This window comes from Pipra filicauda, unplaced genomic scaffold (assembly GCF_003945595.2).
Source record: "Pipra filicauda isolate LSUMZ 115617 unplaced genomic scaffold, ASM394559v2 scaffold100_size2392355_pilon, whole genome shotgun sequence".
NCBI lineage: Eukaryota > Metazoa > Chordata > Aves > Passeriformes > Pipridae > Pipra > Pipra filicauda.
This window is the reverse complement of record NW_024103441.1, coordinates 767,833-784,311: the sequence shown is the minus strand read 5'-3', so window position 1 is coordinate 784,311 and position 16,479 is coordinate 767,833. Positions and strand designations below refer to the sequence as shown.

At 41.5% G+C, this 16,479-nt stretch overlaps 1 protein-coding gene across 4 annotated transcripts in view; it reads right to left on the bottom strand.

Moving 5' to 3' along the window:
* Positions 1 to 16,479, bottom strand: part of RABGAP1 (RAB GTPase activating protein 1) — a 75,305-nt gene that overhangs the window by 34,546 nt on the left and 24,280 nt on the right. For all 4 annotated transcript variants that reach the window (XM_027741372.2, XM_027741371.2, XM_039381426.1 and 1 more), the window contains 10 exons: positions 15,975 to 16,179; positions 15,187 to 15,361; positions 14,712 to 14,869; positions 13,342 to 13,452; positions 12,867 to 12,933; positions 11,805 to 11,907; positions 10,444 to 10,613; positions 8,094 to 8,268; positions 7,358 to 7,451; positions 4,097 to 4,247 (listed from right to left, as the gene is read on the bottom strand). In XM_027741372.2, the coding sequence (XP_027597173.1) occupies positions 4,097 to 4,247; positions 7,358 to 7,451; positions 8,094 to 8,268; positions 10,444 to 10,613; positions 11,805 to 11,907; positions 12,867 to 12,933; positions 13,342 to 13,452; positions 14,712 to 14,869; positions 15,187 to 15,361; positions 15,975 to 16,179 (1,409 nt within the window). The remainder of the gene's footprint in view (positions 1 to 4,096; positions 4,248 to 7,357; positions 7,452 to 8,093; positions 8,269 to 10,443; positions 10,614 to 11,804; positions 11,908 to 12,866; positions 12,934 to 13,341; positions 13,453 to 14,711; positions 14,870 to 15,186; positions 15,362 to 15,974; positions 16,180 to 16,479) is intronic.

The window sequence follows — 16,479 nt, the reverse complement described above, 5'->3', positions numbered from 1 at the left end:
TGAGGTTCAGACACACTGACAAGGCTACACCGAGATTCACAGACACGTGGTAGGATTAATTTCGGTTGATTGTACACAATCGTGGCCCTTTGTACTCCTGCAAATTAAATTTATTCTTTTTAATTTATACGAACATATGGAAATAAGATTGTGATACAAGTGGAAAATAAGTGTTAACCACCCACAGCTAAAGTTCTGTCACATTTTATGCTACTGATGACAACACATTCAGTCAAATAATGGTAGTGACATTTTAATCTATTTCTTCATTAAAAACTAGTATCATTTGCACCAAGACAGACAAGTATATTTGGTAGAACGTCTGTGTTCTGTAATCCTCTGCTCATGGAGACAAAAAAGTGGGAAGATGAGAAAGTGTGTAGCAAGACTCCTGCTGTAAGAAAGACTGGAACAAATTAATCTCTTGCCAGGCCTGGAATTTCTACCAGAAATGGTGACCCCGGGGTAACATTCCAGGATACTCCTCCTGCCACTGGACTATTATTTTTTATTTTATTTGTGCCACAAGATGTCCCTCTCACGTTGTAATTTCTTAATATAGCGTATTTATCTGGTACAACAGTTCATGGTTTTTTCCTTTCGACATTTCCTCCCACACAGACCTATATCCAAGAGCTTTTTACTTTCTCCTCAATGTTGTAAATGTCAGGTTCTTAAAACGTTGGTATTATGAAGAACTTCTCCACTGAGAGATTCAGTATTTGTACTAATCCTTTTAAAAAACCTTGTCTGAAAAGTGTCTGTTGTCTCTTTTGCTTTGTACCATGTTTACTTATCTTTTTTTAACCCACATGGCTCATTTTACACATTTTCTACTCAACAATACTTTCCATCCACCTATGACTGTCAAGAACATGGCGTATTTTTCCTGCAGGTGTCCATAAATGCCTGGAGTGAGTCTCCACATCTCTTCTCCTACCCTGCAGTGGCTGGAAGCCTGAAGATTAACAGCCATAACCACGATTGCCAAAGTCCTACCAGGAACAGATGCCTCTCCCAGGGATTGTCTAGATCGTTTTACCTAGAGCTTGCTTTCTGTCCCCAGTAGGGACATGACCTTAATTCACTGGGCTGGCTTCCATCCACACCCCCACCACGAGCACAGCAATCTGGAGTTGCTAAAAGCTTTATTATTGCACACAGATGGTGTGCAAATTCTCAAAAGTGATTCGTGGAAGCACCGCGACGGTGAAACTTCGCCATTACCGCAATAACAAAAGCGCAGAGAACAAAACCCCAGCCAGTGTTTGGCAAAGAAATAAAGAGCAAATCATTAATTAATGCTGCCATGATGACTGAATGCAAGGAGCACACCTTGATGCACGGGTTCAATGCCATTTCTAAGTCATATTCAAGAGGAGACTCAGGCACAGCCTCCACTGGTAGAACACAACAGGAGACATTTCCTTTCCACTCCCTTCAGTGGCCACATCTCAACAGTACACAAACAACTGTCCTTGCAGCAGTTAATTTGCAAAAGAAAGCAAAAACCCAGAGATTCCCTGAGCCTGCACAGGAAAGCAACCAGCAGAAGGAATCCTGGGGTGCTGCATCCAACATCCTGCACACAAAGGGAAAAAAAAATCCCTGGCAGAGGCCAGAAGGTTCTGAAGCAGCTGTCAACACAGATCCTTATTAATTTGGGACTGTGCTGCTGCGTGGGGTCACGAAAAGCCTGGCAGAAATCAAGTGCAGCTACTGGAATAGAGGTCAACATTAGGAGGGAAGGGGCACTGGATTAGGAGCACTCACACAGGCTTTCTGCATCTCCTGCTCGCACCAAAGGGCAGAGGTTTCACATCGGCTCGTTGTGCTCCTGCACCACCCCACAGCAGTTATTCTCACATAAACCACCTTCAGTGCATGGTAATGCAAATAATTGCATGCTTGACAGAGAGGAACTGGTATTAGGGACATGCAAGGCACTGTGAGGATGGTGAAGCAATGTAACATAATGGACCTTTGTCTTCACAAAATTAACAATTTTTTTCCCAGACACATTTACTCCTAAGTATTGCTGCATATTGACTGTAACTGAGCTGCTATTTTAAGAGCAGTAAGAATTAGTCACATTAGAACTCCAAAATTATCAAATTTCACGACAGGCATGAAATATCAAGAAAGGCATGAAAATAAAAATTTAAGGCCAAAGTGCAGTCCAGCATTAATTTATACTGTTGGCATATACTATATACAAAGGGTCTGCAATGTTATATTGCTGGATCCTGAATTCATGCTCTCATCAGCCTCGCAAACAGTCTTGGCATTCCCTGCCTATTCTCCTCTTTAGCACCTCCACACAGTGACTTGAAAGCTTACCCTTCTTCCACTGCCTGCAGAGTGAAGAAACCCCAGTGCCACTGGGAACCAAACAGACACTTGTGCTCTCAGACACCAACCTCTGTGCCTTCTACAGAAACAGTCCCAGCCTGTTTCCATATTTAAGTCACTGTTTTCATATTTGTCAGTTGTCACAACAAGACCAACAGCCACAGCACTGGGCTAATATGGCACTTCCAGATGAAGGCAACTTCATTTTCATTTCCTTGAGCTGACTGTGGCAGCACGCTGGTGATACTCCACAGACCTCATGTGACTAGAGCAGGGCCTGAAAATGGTCAGTCAGTACCCATTTGCTTTAATTTCTTCATTAGTTTCCATGCTGAAGGACCACTGCAGGTACAGCCAGTCCTTTTGCTGCAGAACACAGTAATGGACCAGCCTACTCTCCCTTTTACTTGGACTCTAGAGATGCTTCCAACACATGAAATCCAGGCTATTTTCTTTGTCTCAGCCAAATGAAAATGAGTGGAAAGGTTTCGCAGGTTTAAAAATGAAATGTTACACTATTCCTTTCTAGCTGACAAAGATAGTAGCAGTACATGTCACCAACTGTGCCACAAAGACATCATCCTTTCCATTCTGATACCAAAACACTGAAACAGAGAAACAAGTGATGCTGTCAACCACACACCAGGCAATTAAAATAACACAACAGGGTAACTGTGATCACTCCTTGCCACAGCACTCAACCTCCACATTATTTATATGATTTATTCACCATAAACCCCAAGTTACAGCTCTACAATGCATACACCAATATTAAGGGATTCAGATCAAGTTTCTTCTATATTCACTAACTATGTGAAAGTACTTATGGCAGAACATTTTTAGCTAATCTGATGCATTCACATCACGTAGGATCCTTCCTGCATGAATCCAGCAGAAACCAAGTTTAATTTCAGACGCCCTCCTGCCCTCAGAATTAAGGTCTTTAATTGCTCCTTGTGAATCTGTGCCATCAGAATATAGATATACAAAGGCTGATTCAGTTGTTTTGCTTTTTAAGTGGTGAATAATTAATTTCTGTTATATTTGTACTAAAGCTGCATCATTAATAATTTCTAATACAGTCCTTCCAGACTTGCATGTTTGATGAAAGCAGTAAAATCCAATGTAGTTATACAAATAATGGTCAAATCCGAAGTAACACATCAGTGTTCTGGATAACGAGTCAGTGACATTTCACTTTGTGACCCATTTGTTACTCTAGAACTTTGAGAAACACTGGATGACGTCTGTACATACAATTCTTATTTTCTTTTCCTACCTTACTGAGGTCAGCATTCAAGATGAGGAATTAAACTGCTGTCTAGGGCAAAAATGTCCAAATTCTAGTTTTTCTTCTATCAAAAAAGGGTGCAATTTCAACTAATGTCAGACTTTTAGCATAAATATTAAGACAATACAGCAAAATTCAGCTTTCATTCAGAAAAGCCAAACAAGCAAAGGAAATGAACCTCTGTCAATTATGAGAGCAATCAATAGGACACTTATTTTTTACAAACTAACTCAGAACTCGTCCGAGGGAAACAGAAGTAGGCTTATTAAAGGGAAAGCAGCCTAATGCCACAAGCAGCTCTGCCTGTTGGGGTTTTTGTTGTTGAACCCCTATATTCAGACACACTCAGGAACCCTTAGGAAGGCACACACTCCCAAAACCTCCATCTGGCCATTCTTTAAGATATGGGGGGGAAAAAAACCAGCTGCCCAAAGCTGCTGAGAAGCCTCCTACCTTGGTGATGAGGATGCGGTACTTCTCCACGAGGTGGTCGTTGTTGTGGCACCCAGCCAGCAGCTGCCACACCTCTCCCCGCAGGGCCTCGGGGACCCCGCTCCGCACCAGCGCCGACAGCGTCTTGGGCCGCACGCTCAGGTTCAGGTGCCTGGGGAAGGGGGGGAGGATGTCACTGCCACCCAGCCGGGAGCAAACACCACACCTGGCACGTGACAGCAAGTTCAAGTGGCAAGTGGCAGCCCAGATGCTGCCAGAGTAAGTGAAATTCAAGTTATGGAAAAATAAACGTGTGTATTCAGAGAAGTACTTCACGAGCTCTTTTCTTGAGTCCCATTAAATTTAAATGTAATACACATATATAACAAGAGTTCAAGAAGAAAAAGAGAAATTTAATCTAATGTAAATATATTATTTAATCATAGAAGAGATAGCTAAGTTGTTACCTATATATATATATATGTATGTAAATAAACCTTTGTAAGTATTTTCCCCTTCCCCCAATGCTGAGTAGTTGTGTTTTGCCTGAAAACCTTCTCACGCTGAGGAAAATTGTGGGAGGGGGGCTTGAACTTGGAAATTGGATTTCTGGGGGTCTCAAACCACCACACATATATAATAATACATTCAGCAAACCAAAACTCTCCATCAAATACTAGAACTGGAGGACAGAGGTCATAAAGTGTAAATTCCAACTCTAAATTACCCCAAAATGATCAGCAGCTTGCAGAGGCCTCCACTGCTCGACACCCCACACCCCAGCAGGCAGGTAACCTTTGAGGTGAGGGAGGGACAGAAGACAGACAGAGCTATAAAAACCACCTCACACGGTTATCTAACTACATCCCTGCATTAGAGCAGCTTCCACTGCACAAGCCAGTCCCAACTAAACAGCTCTTTCCAGCGAGACCGCTGACAGCTCATAAATTACAGCTCTGAAAGTTGTAAAAACTAAACCTACATATAATTTATGCACTTACAGCAAGTTAAGCTGAACAGCTCATTTGTGGCTTATACATAAAATTCCCAAAAGACACAGGCCTTAAATCAAAGAAATTAACATTTTTCTGCAGTTACTAAAAAACACATTTCTGGGTAAAATGATCAAGAGAACTGACAGACAAAGCCAGGCAAAAAACTGAACTCGTGTCACATCAATCGCATTATGTTCCTAAAAAGCTGTCATTTGATAATGTTTGTAACAGTCTAACAGTCTGTGGATGACAATGTGACACAGACTGGGACTCTTTGCTGCCTTTCTTCAGTCTACAGTGTTCTGACCCAGTAATCTAGAGACTAACTATGTGGACGTTTAAATCAGCATTTACTGCACAGAGCCCAGGACCATCATGTCCTCCTTCACTTTGCTTTCTCTAAAAGAAATCAACCATTGCAAAAATAATAATAATATAGTAGTTATATGCATATACAGTCATACCTACAGACATACATTCACAGAGCATTTATTATACCTTTGTAATATATATTTATATCAAATAATTGTTACATACAAAATAATCAACATTTTTGTAGAGGCCTCTAAAATGGCTTTGCCCTAATCTCAGATCAAAGTAAGCACAACAATAGTTCCAATGAATACAGTCATGAAGGCTGTAGACTAAAAGCCACACACTACTGGAGCCTTCCAAACTATTTTGAAATGAGAAAATTGTGTGACTCAGCAGTTATGAAATATCAGCCAAATACTTTTTAGAAATCACAAAATAACAATGCATATTTAATTGTTATACAAATCTAATTACAGAATTCTGAAAAAACTAGCATGAAACTTCCTAAACTCTGATTTTTATGATTTTCAATCCTCTTATGTTAAAAGCTGGAGGATCATTGCTTCCAAATACACATTTTTAGTTAAGAAGGAAAGCCCTTTAACACATATTAAAGTTGTTGCCAGCATTAGCACAGAAGCATTTCATATCCTCTTAGAGCTGCCAAAACATTTCCAATGGGAGTCAGGTGGCTTAATTATCTTTGAGCCCTTGGAAGAATTACAAAAAATTCAAGTAGAAAGAAACTTTCTCACAGCAGCAGATGCACAGAGCTCATCTGGTAAAGATGTTTCTCCAAGCCTAGGAGAGGGAAAAGGGCTCATGGATCATTTTACCACACCTTTCCCCTTCTTACAAATGTGTCCATTTCTATGTCCACTTTCTTACCAAATTAGTGCAAAACCAAACTGGAAGGAAAAGTGTTTATTCGAATAAGTAGTAATTGCAAAAAATAAAGTTGTTATAATTTTAATTTAAAGAGATTCCTCGCTAAGTGGTCACATCGATACTTTCCCTCATCCAAGCTGCACGACCCTACCATCCTACTCCTTAAATCTAATCCCTGCTGTCCTACTCATAAATCTAATACCACATTCGACCTTTATTTGCTGTACTCCCTTTGCCCTGCTCCTCACCAACATTAGGAAGCGAAAGGCAACAAGTAAAGCCAGAGGCAAGATGAAGCCTGTTTGAGCTCAGTCTCGTGTTCCCTGTCATCCCCCGTTCTGGGGAAAAAAATAAAACCTAACAAAAAACCTGAATTCTGCAACAATCAGCTACATTTCAGAACAGCTCAGGCTACTTCAAGATGAATAAAAGATCGCTCATCAAAGGAGGACGGTGTTGCATTAGCAATTGGACTGTCAAGAAACTCTCCTCTTGTACACTGGCATTTTCCAGGGAACAAAACAGCAGAGCTCATGTACTTCCTTCTTGGCAGGCTCTGGAGCCTTCCTTTAGATAAGGAAGAAAAACATCTTCGCTATCCAAGTCCAGATCTCCCATTTTCTTAAGCTACAGTCACTAAGATGTGACAGCTGCAAGAAAAACTGGCTGTGAACTACACTGGAATTACAAAGAGGAATGGGAGTGACTATGCAAAATAAAGACAAAGGAAGAGCTACGTTTTCTTTATACTACTTAGTTTAGGTTTTTCTTTGACAAAATCCCAGGGAACTCACAGATAAGCAGAATACTCATTTTAAGACAGAAGCACCTAAGGACACAGCATAAGTGAATTTCTATACATTAAGCATGCACCCAAAAATTCAAATACTTAAAACGCCCTGTGAAGAAATCAGAAAACAAGAAGCCAGAGAATAAGGGGTGTTGTGGGGATGAACAAAGGACTAAATCCATCCTAATCTTGTCTCAACTGGCCTCTGGAAACAACAAAAACTCCGAGAAGAAGGAGCAAACAGAACGAGAATATTCAGAACTGAAACTTGCAGAATGTGATTTTGCCACTTACCACTTGGACAGCAGCTCTCCCCACGTCTCAAGAATTTTTTCTGCGCACTCTTTGGAAACATCTCCAGAACCACTTAAGAGTGGTTCATCATTGTCTGCCAACAGAACAGAGGGGACACTTCAGCCAAGGCCACATGGAAGGCCGGCAGAAAAGTGAAAAAGCAGAAACCCAAGTCATCCCCATCTCAGCTCAGAGCTGTAGGGCCACATGTTTATATACTCAGAACTAGTCCACGTTTTGGTTTAAAAGAATTTTTCTAAAGCAGAGGAAAGGTCTTGAAAATGCATTAAGTTCCAAGCTGGGCAGGTCCTGGTACAGTTTTATCTATCACAGTTGTCCAACTCTCCTCTTCACTAAAACATGCTGCCTGCTGAGACTTCCAAATAATATCAACTTCTCATTTTTACTCTCAAATCTGTTCACAGCTGCTCAGGGAGGGGCAGAAGCTATAGGATAATCCCCAATTTTTAGCTGCCTCTTTTCACATTGTCCCAAATATATCATCACACTGGAGGCCTGGGCTGGGAAAAGCACAGACACAGAAGTGTCAGAGGAGGGAGAGGCTGCCCCAGGAATGTTGGGGTGCTGGTTATTGACTGCTCAGAGCACTCAAGCAAATAAAAACCCATCGGGAGGCCAGATTCTGATTGGAAATGATTCAACGTGTTTTATAACTGTGTTATTTACCATGTGCCCTTTCTCTCCCAGTCCACAGAGCACACAGTCTGCTTCTTACCTTCCTCTTCATCGTCCTCAGGGGGAGAAGGGATCATGGAGCCCTGGGAGCCCGACTGGGGCAGGCGCAGGGAGGGGCTGGCCGTGGTTTTCCTCCTCTCCCTCTCGGACTCGCTCTCCAGGCACACGACTTCATACAGCGTGTCCGAGTTATTCTTCCTGTCCTTCTGCTTGATCTGGGAAACAAGTTCCATTGCACTGAGAAAAGCTACACAAGTGCCACATCACTTCCTAAGGCTCTGCCTTCTCTGTCTGGAACGGAGAGCTGAGGAACAGCTTCCATCCCATTCTGCAGTGAGGAATGCTGACACAGGGGAGTGCACCACACTTAATGCACGGGGCAGGCCCGGGAGTGGTCCTGCCATAAAGGAACTGCACACAAATGCGCAGACTTTCAAAGCTATAAAAGCATCTGTGCTCCAAGAGAGGAAGGTTCCTTCATATGAAGCAACTCCACCCCCGTTTCTCCTCAATTTTCAATGCTTTCATACCTTCCTTTCCTTTAAAGGAGGACTTTTCTTTGTCAAGTGGTTCTAAAATTTTAATGCAGTTTAAGGACTTAGAACTTTTTTTTTCCCTAAATGAATAAAAATAGATAGTAGAAAAGGGAAGGTGAAGAAGAGAGGGAAATAAGATTTATAATTACACTCTACACTAAGCTCCCAGTGCTCAATTTTATCCTTTGGAGCATTAAAAATGAAAAGAAATGCATCAAAACTAAAAATGACTAAATCACTACATGTAATCTGAGCAAATAAAATCCCTCTGCTTTCACCATTTCCGAATAAAGAAACACTGCCAAAGTAAGATAAGCCAATTCTACACAGCTGTATTTTTAATAGGCTAATCATGACTCCACAGAAACAGGTTTCCCTTCCAGGCTTATCAGGCAGTACATTCTATATTTGTTGCTTCCACTATGAATTTTGATAATCTTCCATTAGTAAACACTGGAAGTTGGATAACCTGACAGTGCCTGTGGAAAAAGAGAATTGGCTGAGATAAGTCACAATGCCTGTGAATTTGGTAAGACAAAAGATACAGAATTAGCTCAGCAAGATAAGCTTCCTTTAAACTGCCAAACAGAAAAGGCACCTTTTGGAGACTGTAGAATATTTATAGCCCAACAGCCTCAAATGTTCAACATCTCCATGCTCCACCTCAAAAATATTCTAAAAAAAAGGCTGAGCTCATCCACAAAGAATTTTTCCACCTTAAATTTTGAAGGAAAGTGTCTGAAAATGCGTATTGATATTTTACATAAAAAGTAGGACATAAACAAAATAGAATCCCTGGTGAACCTCATCTTTGTTACTACCCAGATGCCATTCGTTGCTAGCACTTGAAGACAAGTGCAAAAAGAATGAAGAAAAGCCTCTTGTTTAATTGAAAACCTCTTTAAAAGAGAACACTTATCTAGTAATCAAGACTCCAACATTGCTTTTTTTTGGGCTGCACCCAAAATTACTAAACCTTGAGAGAGCACGTACATCCTCATTGTTATTTGCTTTTGTACATTCCCATTTCTTTAAACAGGACTTTAATTTCAGAACAATAATTTCTAAAAGAGGAGAACAGCAGCTACTCCAAATGTATCATCTCTTGAGTGACTTGGACCTTCAGCTTACCAGCCTTATTTTAAATTACTGCCTTGTTATTATGAATATACTGGACAGGAATAATCTTTCCCTTTTTAGTAGACAGTATAAAAAAGTAAGTTGGAAAAAAACAGTAAAATTTTTTAACAAGTTCTAGGAATGTTTTGCAGTTGCTTGGATTTTTTCCCCCAGGGCCAAATTGGGGTATGTGTGAAATCTCTGCTTCCAACCACGTGGAAGGGGAAAACAGACTTTCACCAAAAATAATTTCTTTTGGAATTTCAGATGGATGTTTGCTCATCTAAAAAGAATCTAAAAAGAAATGCTCAATTTGTATGATAAGTTTAGTAATGTATCAGATGTCACAAGGATTAGAGTAGAGACTTCTTTTCTCTTCACCTCAACTGTACACAATCACCCCACTCTACCCTTGTGTCAGCACCTCTCAGCACAGCCCCAGATAAATCCTCTGGTCCTTTGATTTCTGTGGTTTGGCTGGAAAATCCATAAGCCTCTATGGAACTTTGCAGCCTCATCAAAGCTATCAAAAAAGCTATTTCCAGCTCTTTATGGGAACTGCAGATAGCCAGCAACAATCAGCATGAGAAAGGAGAGCTGCTCTAAAATTGAAGAGCATTTATTCAGGAGCAAAATGTGGTATTATGACCATTGCATTCGTAAAGGTTTTACCAGCCACAGGGAGAAACAGCCCATTAACTGTCGATTCTGTTTCTTTAGTTTTTAAAGCATTACCTGTTTCAATTTTAAGAAAAAATTTTCAGTGGAGCTCCTCTTGCTGAAGGGCCAGAACAGCCTCTCATTAGGGGAACAAACCCTGACTTTCGTCTCCAGGATGAACCGAACGGGTTCCTGCACCTCAGTTATCACCAAATCCACTGCTGTGGTCATGAACAGCACTTTATCTGGAGAGAGAAAATTAAGTGAGAGTGCTAAAAAAAATATTTCAAATAAAATATTCCATAGCCTCTTTCCTGGTAACATGAAAGAACAAAGGAAACTTTCTTTTTTAGAATTCATTTTTCCCCTAATTTAAACATCTCAAAACCTTAGAAGTTTCAAAATAGGGAAATCAGATGACTATGCACTACCCACTAGAGAGTAAGGAAACTGAAGTCTTCAAGCCAAGAAAATGATCTTGTTAAAGAGAATAAAAGTTCTGCTTTTTCAAATCCCACTGAAGTGTATCCAAAACATTCATTAAACATTTTAAGTGCATGTCTCTGCACTCAACTGCACAGTGCAGGTCTCCTGCCATCCAGCCTAATGACACTTCAGTTCTTTTTCGGTTTTAGAAGTTACTTGAGTGTTAAGTACCACGATATTAAAGGCATTTGAGACCATCTCAGCTGTGACATTCTGAAAATTGACTGCACAGTTTGATGCTCCAAAAGGAGGCTCAGTGACCTATGAGATCTCTTCTGGTACTGAACTGCTAAATCGTGTCCTTCAGGCAGGATGACATTCAATCCAGCAGCAGATTGTGCCCAGCAGCTGACTTTTATGACTTTGCCCAGTCAATTCCCATTAACTTCCCCAACCCTTGGCATGAAACTGTGACAACAGATTGAAAAGATGATAATTCAGCTGACATCTTAAAAGAAGCAATGACAGATCTGTTTCAGGACTGGAGAGAGCAATGGAGCATCAGCTATTTTTGGATGACAGTTGGGAGTGGTTTACTTTCATTTTCACAGGTACAGGGATCCTTCTGTTTTAATTAAAAACCTGGGTTTGGAAAAATCTGAACTGACCACAGGGAACTGAGCAAAGCAGAAATCTGTAGGAGTCGTTTAGTGCAATTCCCAACGGGATTCTTAAAAAGCTCCCATGGTGCACAAAGCACCTGCATCCTGTGCCCACAGCTGCACAGCCTCCTGCTAGGACACAGTGCTTACAAGGTATGACTGAACACTGGCTTTAGTTGTCTTTTTGTTTAGATTTTTATGTGGCATTTGGCATCCTACTTTCTAAGAATACATCCCACACTGTGAAAGTCTTTTTGTGGGATTCATCTTAAGGGAAAAGAGAACTGCTCCCATGCCCTCTATGGAAGTCATTTCCCTGCCTAGGGATAACCCTGGCAACGTTCATACCTTTTGGTGTTTCTTCATTTACAAACTGGAAGTGTGGAGATTTCTGATTCCAGCTCCCGGTGATCACGTAGGATTTCCCATCAGAGCTCTTCCCCATGGACTCCTGGAAACAAGGTAAGTGTATGTATCTTTACTGAAATTATCTCTACATCATGAAGTCTCAGCCCCATAAAAGAACCACTGCACTGGCAAGGGAAGGACAAGTCCCTGTGACAGAGTCTGCAACAGATCACCTCTGAAGAACAGGCTTCCCATGCAATCCTTGGTCTCCTTGCTGATAACAAAAAGGCCAATTAGTACTAATTATTCTATAGGTACGTGGTATGAACATCTGTCTAGAGAGGTGTGCAGACCAATAGCTCCTTTGGGAGGTGGCCACAGAGCTCACAGGTGCAGGTGAGATCACAGCCAGTAACACGTTATTCAGCCATTCAGAACCAAGTCAGTGTTTTATCTAATGTTCAGCTTGTCTGCCTTCCCAAGAACCTTTTTTTCTGGGCAATCCAAAGCCTGGTAAAAAGCAAAATTATTCATGTAGTATTGAACCTTTTTGAGTACTCACTATTGTAACAAGCATGTACTGCAAAATACTGGTAAGGTTGTTGTCACTTCACACTTGTGAAGTCAGATGATCTCTATCATTATTTTATAGATAGAAAAGTGAGTCATAAGAACAAAGCACCCACTAATTCTCAGTGTTCCATTTGAAGCCTCTCAGGCCTCGATTTTTATAGTGATAAGTATGCTATAAAACTTTTCATGTTCAAAGCACAGCTCTTTAATATTCAGCACATCTAAAATAAGGCTCCATGTTTCTTTTTTCAGGCCATTAACTGAGAACAGTCATGACTGACTATAAAATTGGGCAACTCCCTTGGCCAAGCATCAGGTCATGTTCTAACTCTTCAGAGGCTCAACCCAGCTGCCCAGAGCCTCACCCTCAATACCATGACCCACAGCACCAATCCCTATCAACAAGTGTGCAGAGGTGTCTAAATCTTTTCTGCCTATTACAATCATAGCCAAAATTATTGCTGAACTTTATTAATAAGAGATCCTTACCAAATCCAAAAGGTGCATGTCACCACTCCGGACGTCCTTCCCACGGCTGAGGAGGAGGCCAAAACATCTGCAAAGCCAGGCAAAAAAAATAAACTAAAACCAACCCATTAACATTTCTTATCTGCATAATCACTGTGACACATCACAAACAGCCCATGAATCCACTGACAAATGTCAACAAACCATCAAGCATGTCTCTTGACATTCCTTTGGTTTGGGTTTTTTTTTTTCTGCACAGAATTTACCCTGCAGTACAGACAAGAATCAGATGAAGTGCAAGGCTCTGTCTTTCATGGTTTCATTTCACAAGGACTTTTGGCCCACACAGGTATATCCCACTCCATCCTCTGTCTTGCCACACTTGAGAGGTGTGGCATTAAATCACACAAATGGAGACTCCAAAGAACAACTGCCTCAGAGGAAAGAACACAAACATCAAACAGATAAAGAATTGTTTAAAAACTGATGAAATTACCTCTCAATAGCAAGCTCTTTATTAGTTGTCTGTTGGACGTAAATCACTATCTTCTTATCAATCCCCTGGCGCAGTTTGAAGCATTGCCTGTCCTTGTCTTTGGGAACTGCACTGTTATTCACCAGGAAAGTCAAAAAAACCCCATTTATCTGTATTCCTTGCATGTACCAAAGCATCAGACACTGGTAAAGACAACTTCTTACACCAACGCACTCATCCAACACCTTCCTTCCTCGCACACTGCAGCAGGTAATGTGAAAGCAATGGCAATATAACGATGTGAAAACTGAGGACACTCAGTTTTCAGAATAAAAACTGTGATTTTATACAGTGGGGGTTAGTGTTGTGAGACTCCCAACAGCATTTGAACCAAGTTTCTAAATATTGATTCCCCAAGTAATAATATAACAGCATTATCTGTTATACTGCTTGCTCTCAAGGGAGGTGACTGCTGGGGCACATGACAAGCCAAGAGTGCACCAATCTTTACTTCCCTTTCTTTTTCATTAGAGAGTATTCCCTCAACTTCCAGGTGAGTTTGAGTCTGCACAGGAAGGGTCACCCAAGGATTAGTGTCAAACTGATGGAATTTGTTATTTGAACTGAACTATCAGCACCTTTCAGAAAAGCCCAAGAACCATCAGCACCTTTTTTGGCCCCTGAGCTAAATAATTTTTCAGTTTCAACACTTGAGCAGCCTTTTGGAGTGCTGAATAAACTGGATTATTAAATGTGATTTGTTTATTTAATAAATACATCTTGAGTTGGATGTAAATCTAAGGAGAGAAGGAACTCTGGAGCTGTGGCTGGGAGCCAACATGCTCAACAAGTCAGAGTGTTTGGCAGACAAGCTGTGCTGAAATAAAGACACTTCAGCAATTACAGCACACTGTAAATGGGTACATAAAACACATAAGGGTAGCATATAGCCTTCTTTCATGAGACTTTGTTAAAAATATGCACCCTTATGCCTCCTGCAGCATTCCCACAGCCTCTGCACCTTTGAAAACCTGGCTGAAAACGTGCCCAACTCTGGATGGGAGAGCACAGTCACAACGATGCATTTTCAGCTTCAGCAGCAATTCAGCTGAACACATCTTAGAAAGATATTGCATAGAAGAGGATTTCACAGAAAAAAGCAAAACAGAAAAAGCACGTTGCAGGTAGCACCAGGTTCAGTTCAGTGGCCAAGATTAAATAGTCCAGAGGGTTATCACTGTTTTACTTCCTAAAAATGCCTGTGTCTGGGATTCATTTAAACTAGAAGAGGAAACTTTCAGAAAAGGGAGTTTAGGGACCACCTCAGGCTCACACTCTCCATTCACTCACTGTCGACAGAACCACATGTTGTACAAATGAAGAATCTGTACCTGAAATAACCCTTCCCATCGTCTTCTTTGATTTCCAGAGACACGGAGAAGGTGAAGATGTCGCTGTCGGGGGTCTGGGGGGTGGCAGTGGCCGAGAGCGGGGTCTGCTTGGCAGAGCGCCGGAAGGCAGTGGCAAAGCTGTACAGGATTCGGCTCACCTGCAGGGAACACAGCACAGGGAGCAGCTGAAACCCACCTGAACCTCCACTGGAGAACAGACTGGGAGGAAATTGTACCAAAATAATTCAGTTTTACCATCTAATTAACTGTTTCTCTGCGCTTCATAGAAGGGCAAACTATAACCCACGCACTCATATTTCATATCTGAGGCTATTATAATTAACTTAAATTGGGTAGAAGAAAGCCCAAAGTGATGAATTACATTACTTCTAAAGTGCCCGAAATGCTTCAATTTGATTTCAGTAATAAAGTTTACATGTACATAATTACCATTTGACAAAGAACTTGAACTTACAGCCTCCTGGATTTCACATCGGAAGACATGAATCCTGAAGAGTTCTGCATTGTAGTGGCTTTCAGTGAAAGCAAAGCAATCACTTTCAGGGGTCCCATCGTGCCCTCGTACACAGAAAAGGATTTTATAGATTGGATAGTTTGCTATTTCTGTGTTTGTCTGAGGATCTAAAAGTCTGTTAAAATAAAGAGAGGGGAAATAAAAGGCAAGCTTGCACCTTTGTAAGAATTATTTCAGCCACATATTAACTGGAAAGCTTTAATAATTTCATACCTACTACAGAAAGTACATCATAAAAACTATCTCCTGGTTGTCATTTACTGCAAAGCTTGAATACAATAATGATATTTAAAATGAACAGCATAAAAAAGTACAATGCAACAGACAATTCCACCAATAATTTCCCCATGGTTTTCAGGGATTAGTCTTCAAAATGTTACACTAATATTCAGCAGTGGATAGACTCATCCCTGTTAAGCCTTGTGTATCAGACATTTTCCATTCCTACAAACTACTTTCCAGGTTACTTCCAAATTGTTCACAATAACCACTCCCCCTGTGGCTTTGGGGACAGCTTGGATCAGCCCAGTATTTCATACTGAGCCTTGGACATCAAACATCTTCAGCAAACAAATGTAAAGCATCACTTGTTGCCAGATCTCTTTTAAACCCACTTTTCCCACTAACGGAAATCCCGAGTTGCTCATGTCTCCTGCCAGGTGAACCAGCAGCTTGTTTGCTCTCCAAAGGAACTGAGCTGAAGTGCCCAGCCCGGGTGAGCCCCGTACCTCACTGTGCCCTCCGAGACGTTGGGCACGGACAGCGTCACGTCCAGGGAGATCTGGCACTGGCTGCGGAGGATGGACATCATCCGCAGGGCCTCCACCTCGCTGCGCGGGGCGTTCACCGAGGCACAGCCCAGGTAGGTGAGCTTGCTGAACACCACGCTGTCCTCATCTGTCACTGGGGTGAAAGGGCTCAAGTCCTCACAGTCTAGGGCGGGACACAAAGCTCAGCGTGAGAACCAAGACGAGGCACCCGTAAGTGAAGTATCAGAGATTGACTCAGCACCAACTCAATGACAGAAGAGACCAGGGAACACGGGGAAGTCAGGTCAGAACAAAATACCACAGGAAAAGCCTGCCTGAAAGTGAGCTAGTGATGGCAGAGAGCAACTCCGTTGCCTACAGCCAGCTCACTCAGAGGGCTCCATTTAAATATAAATATACACAAGAATGCACTGATTTTCATTAAAGCAATAAGATGCAGAGAGGAGCTAAACAGACTAATATC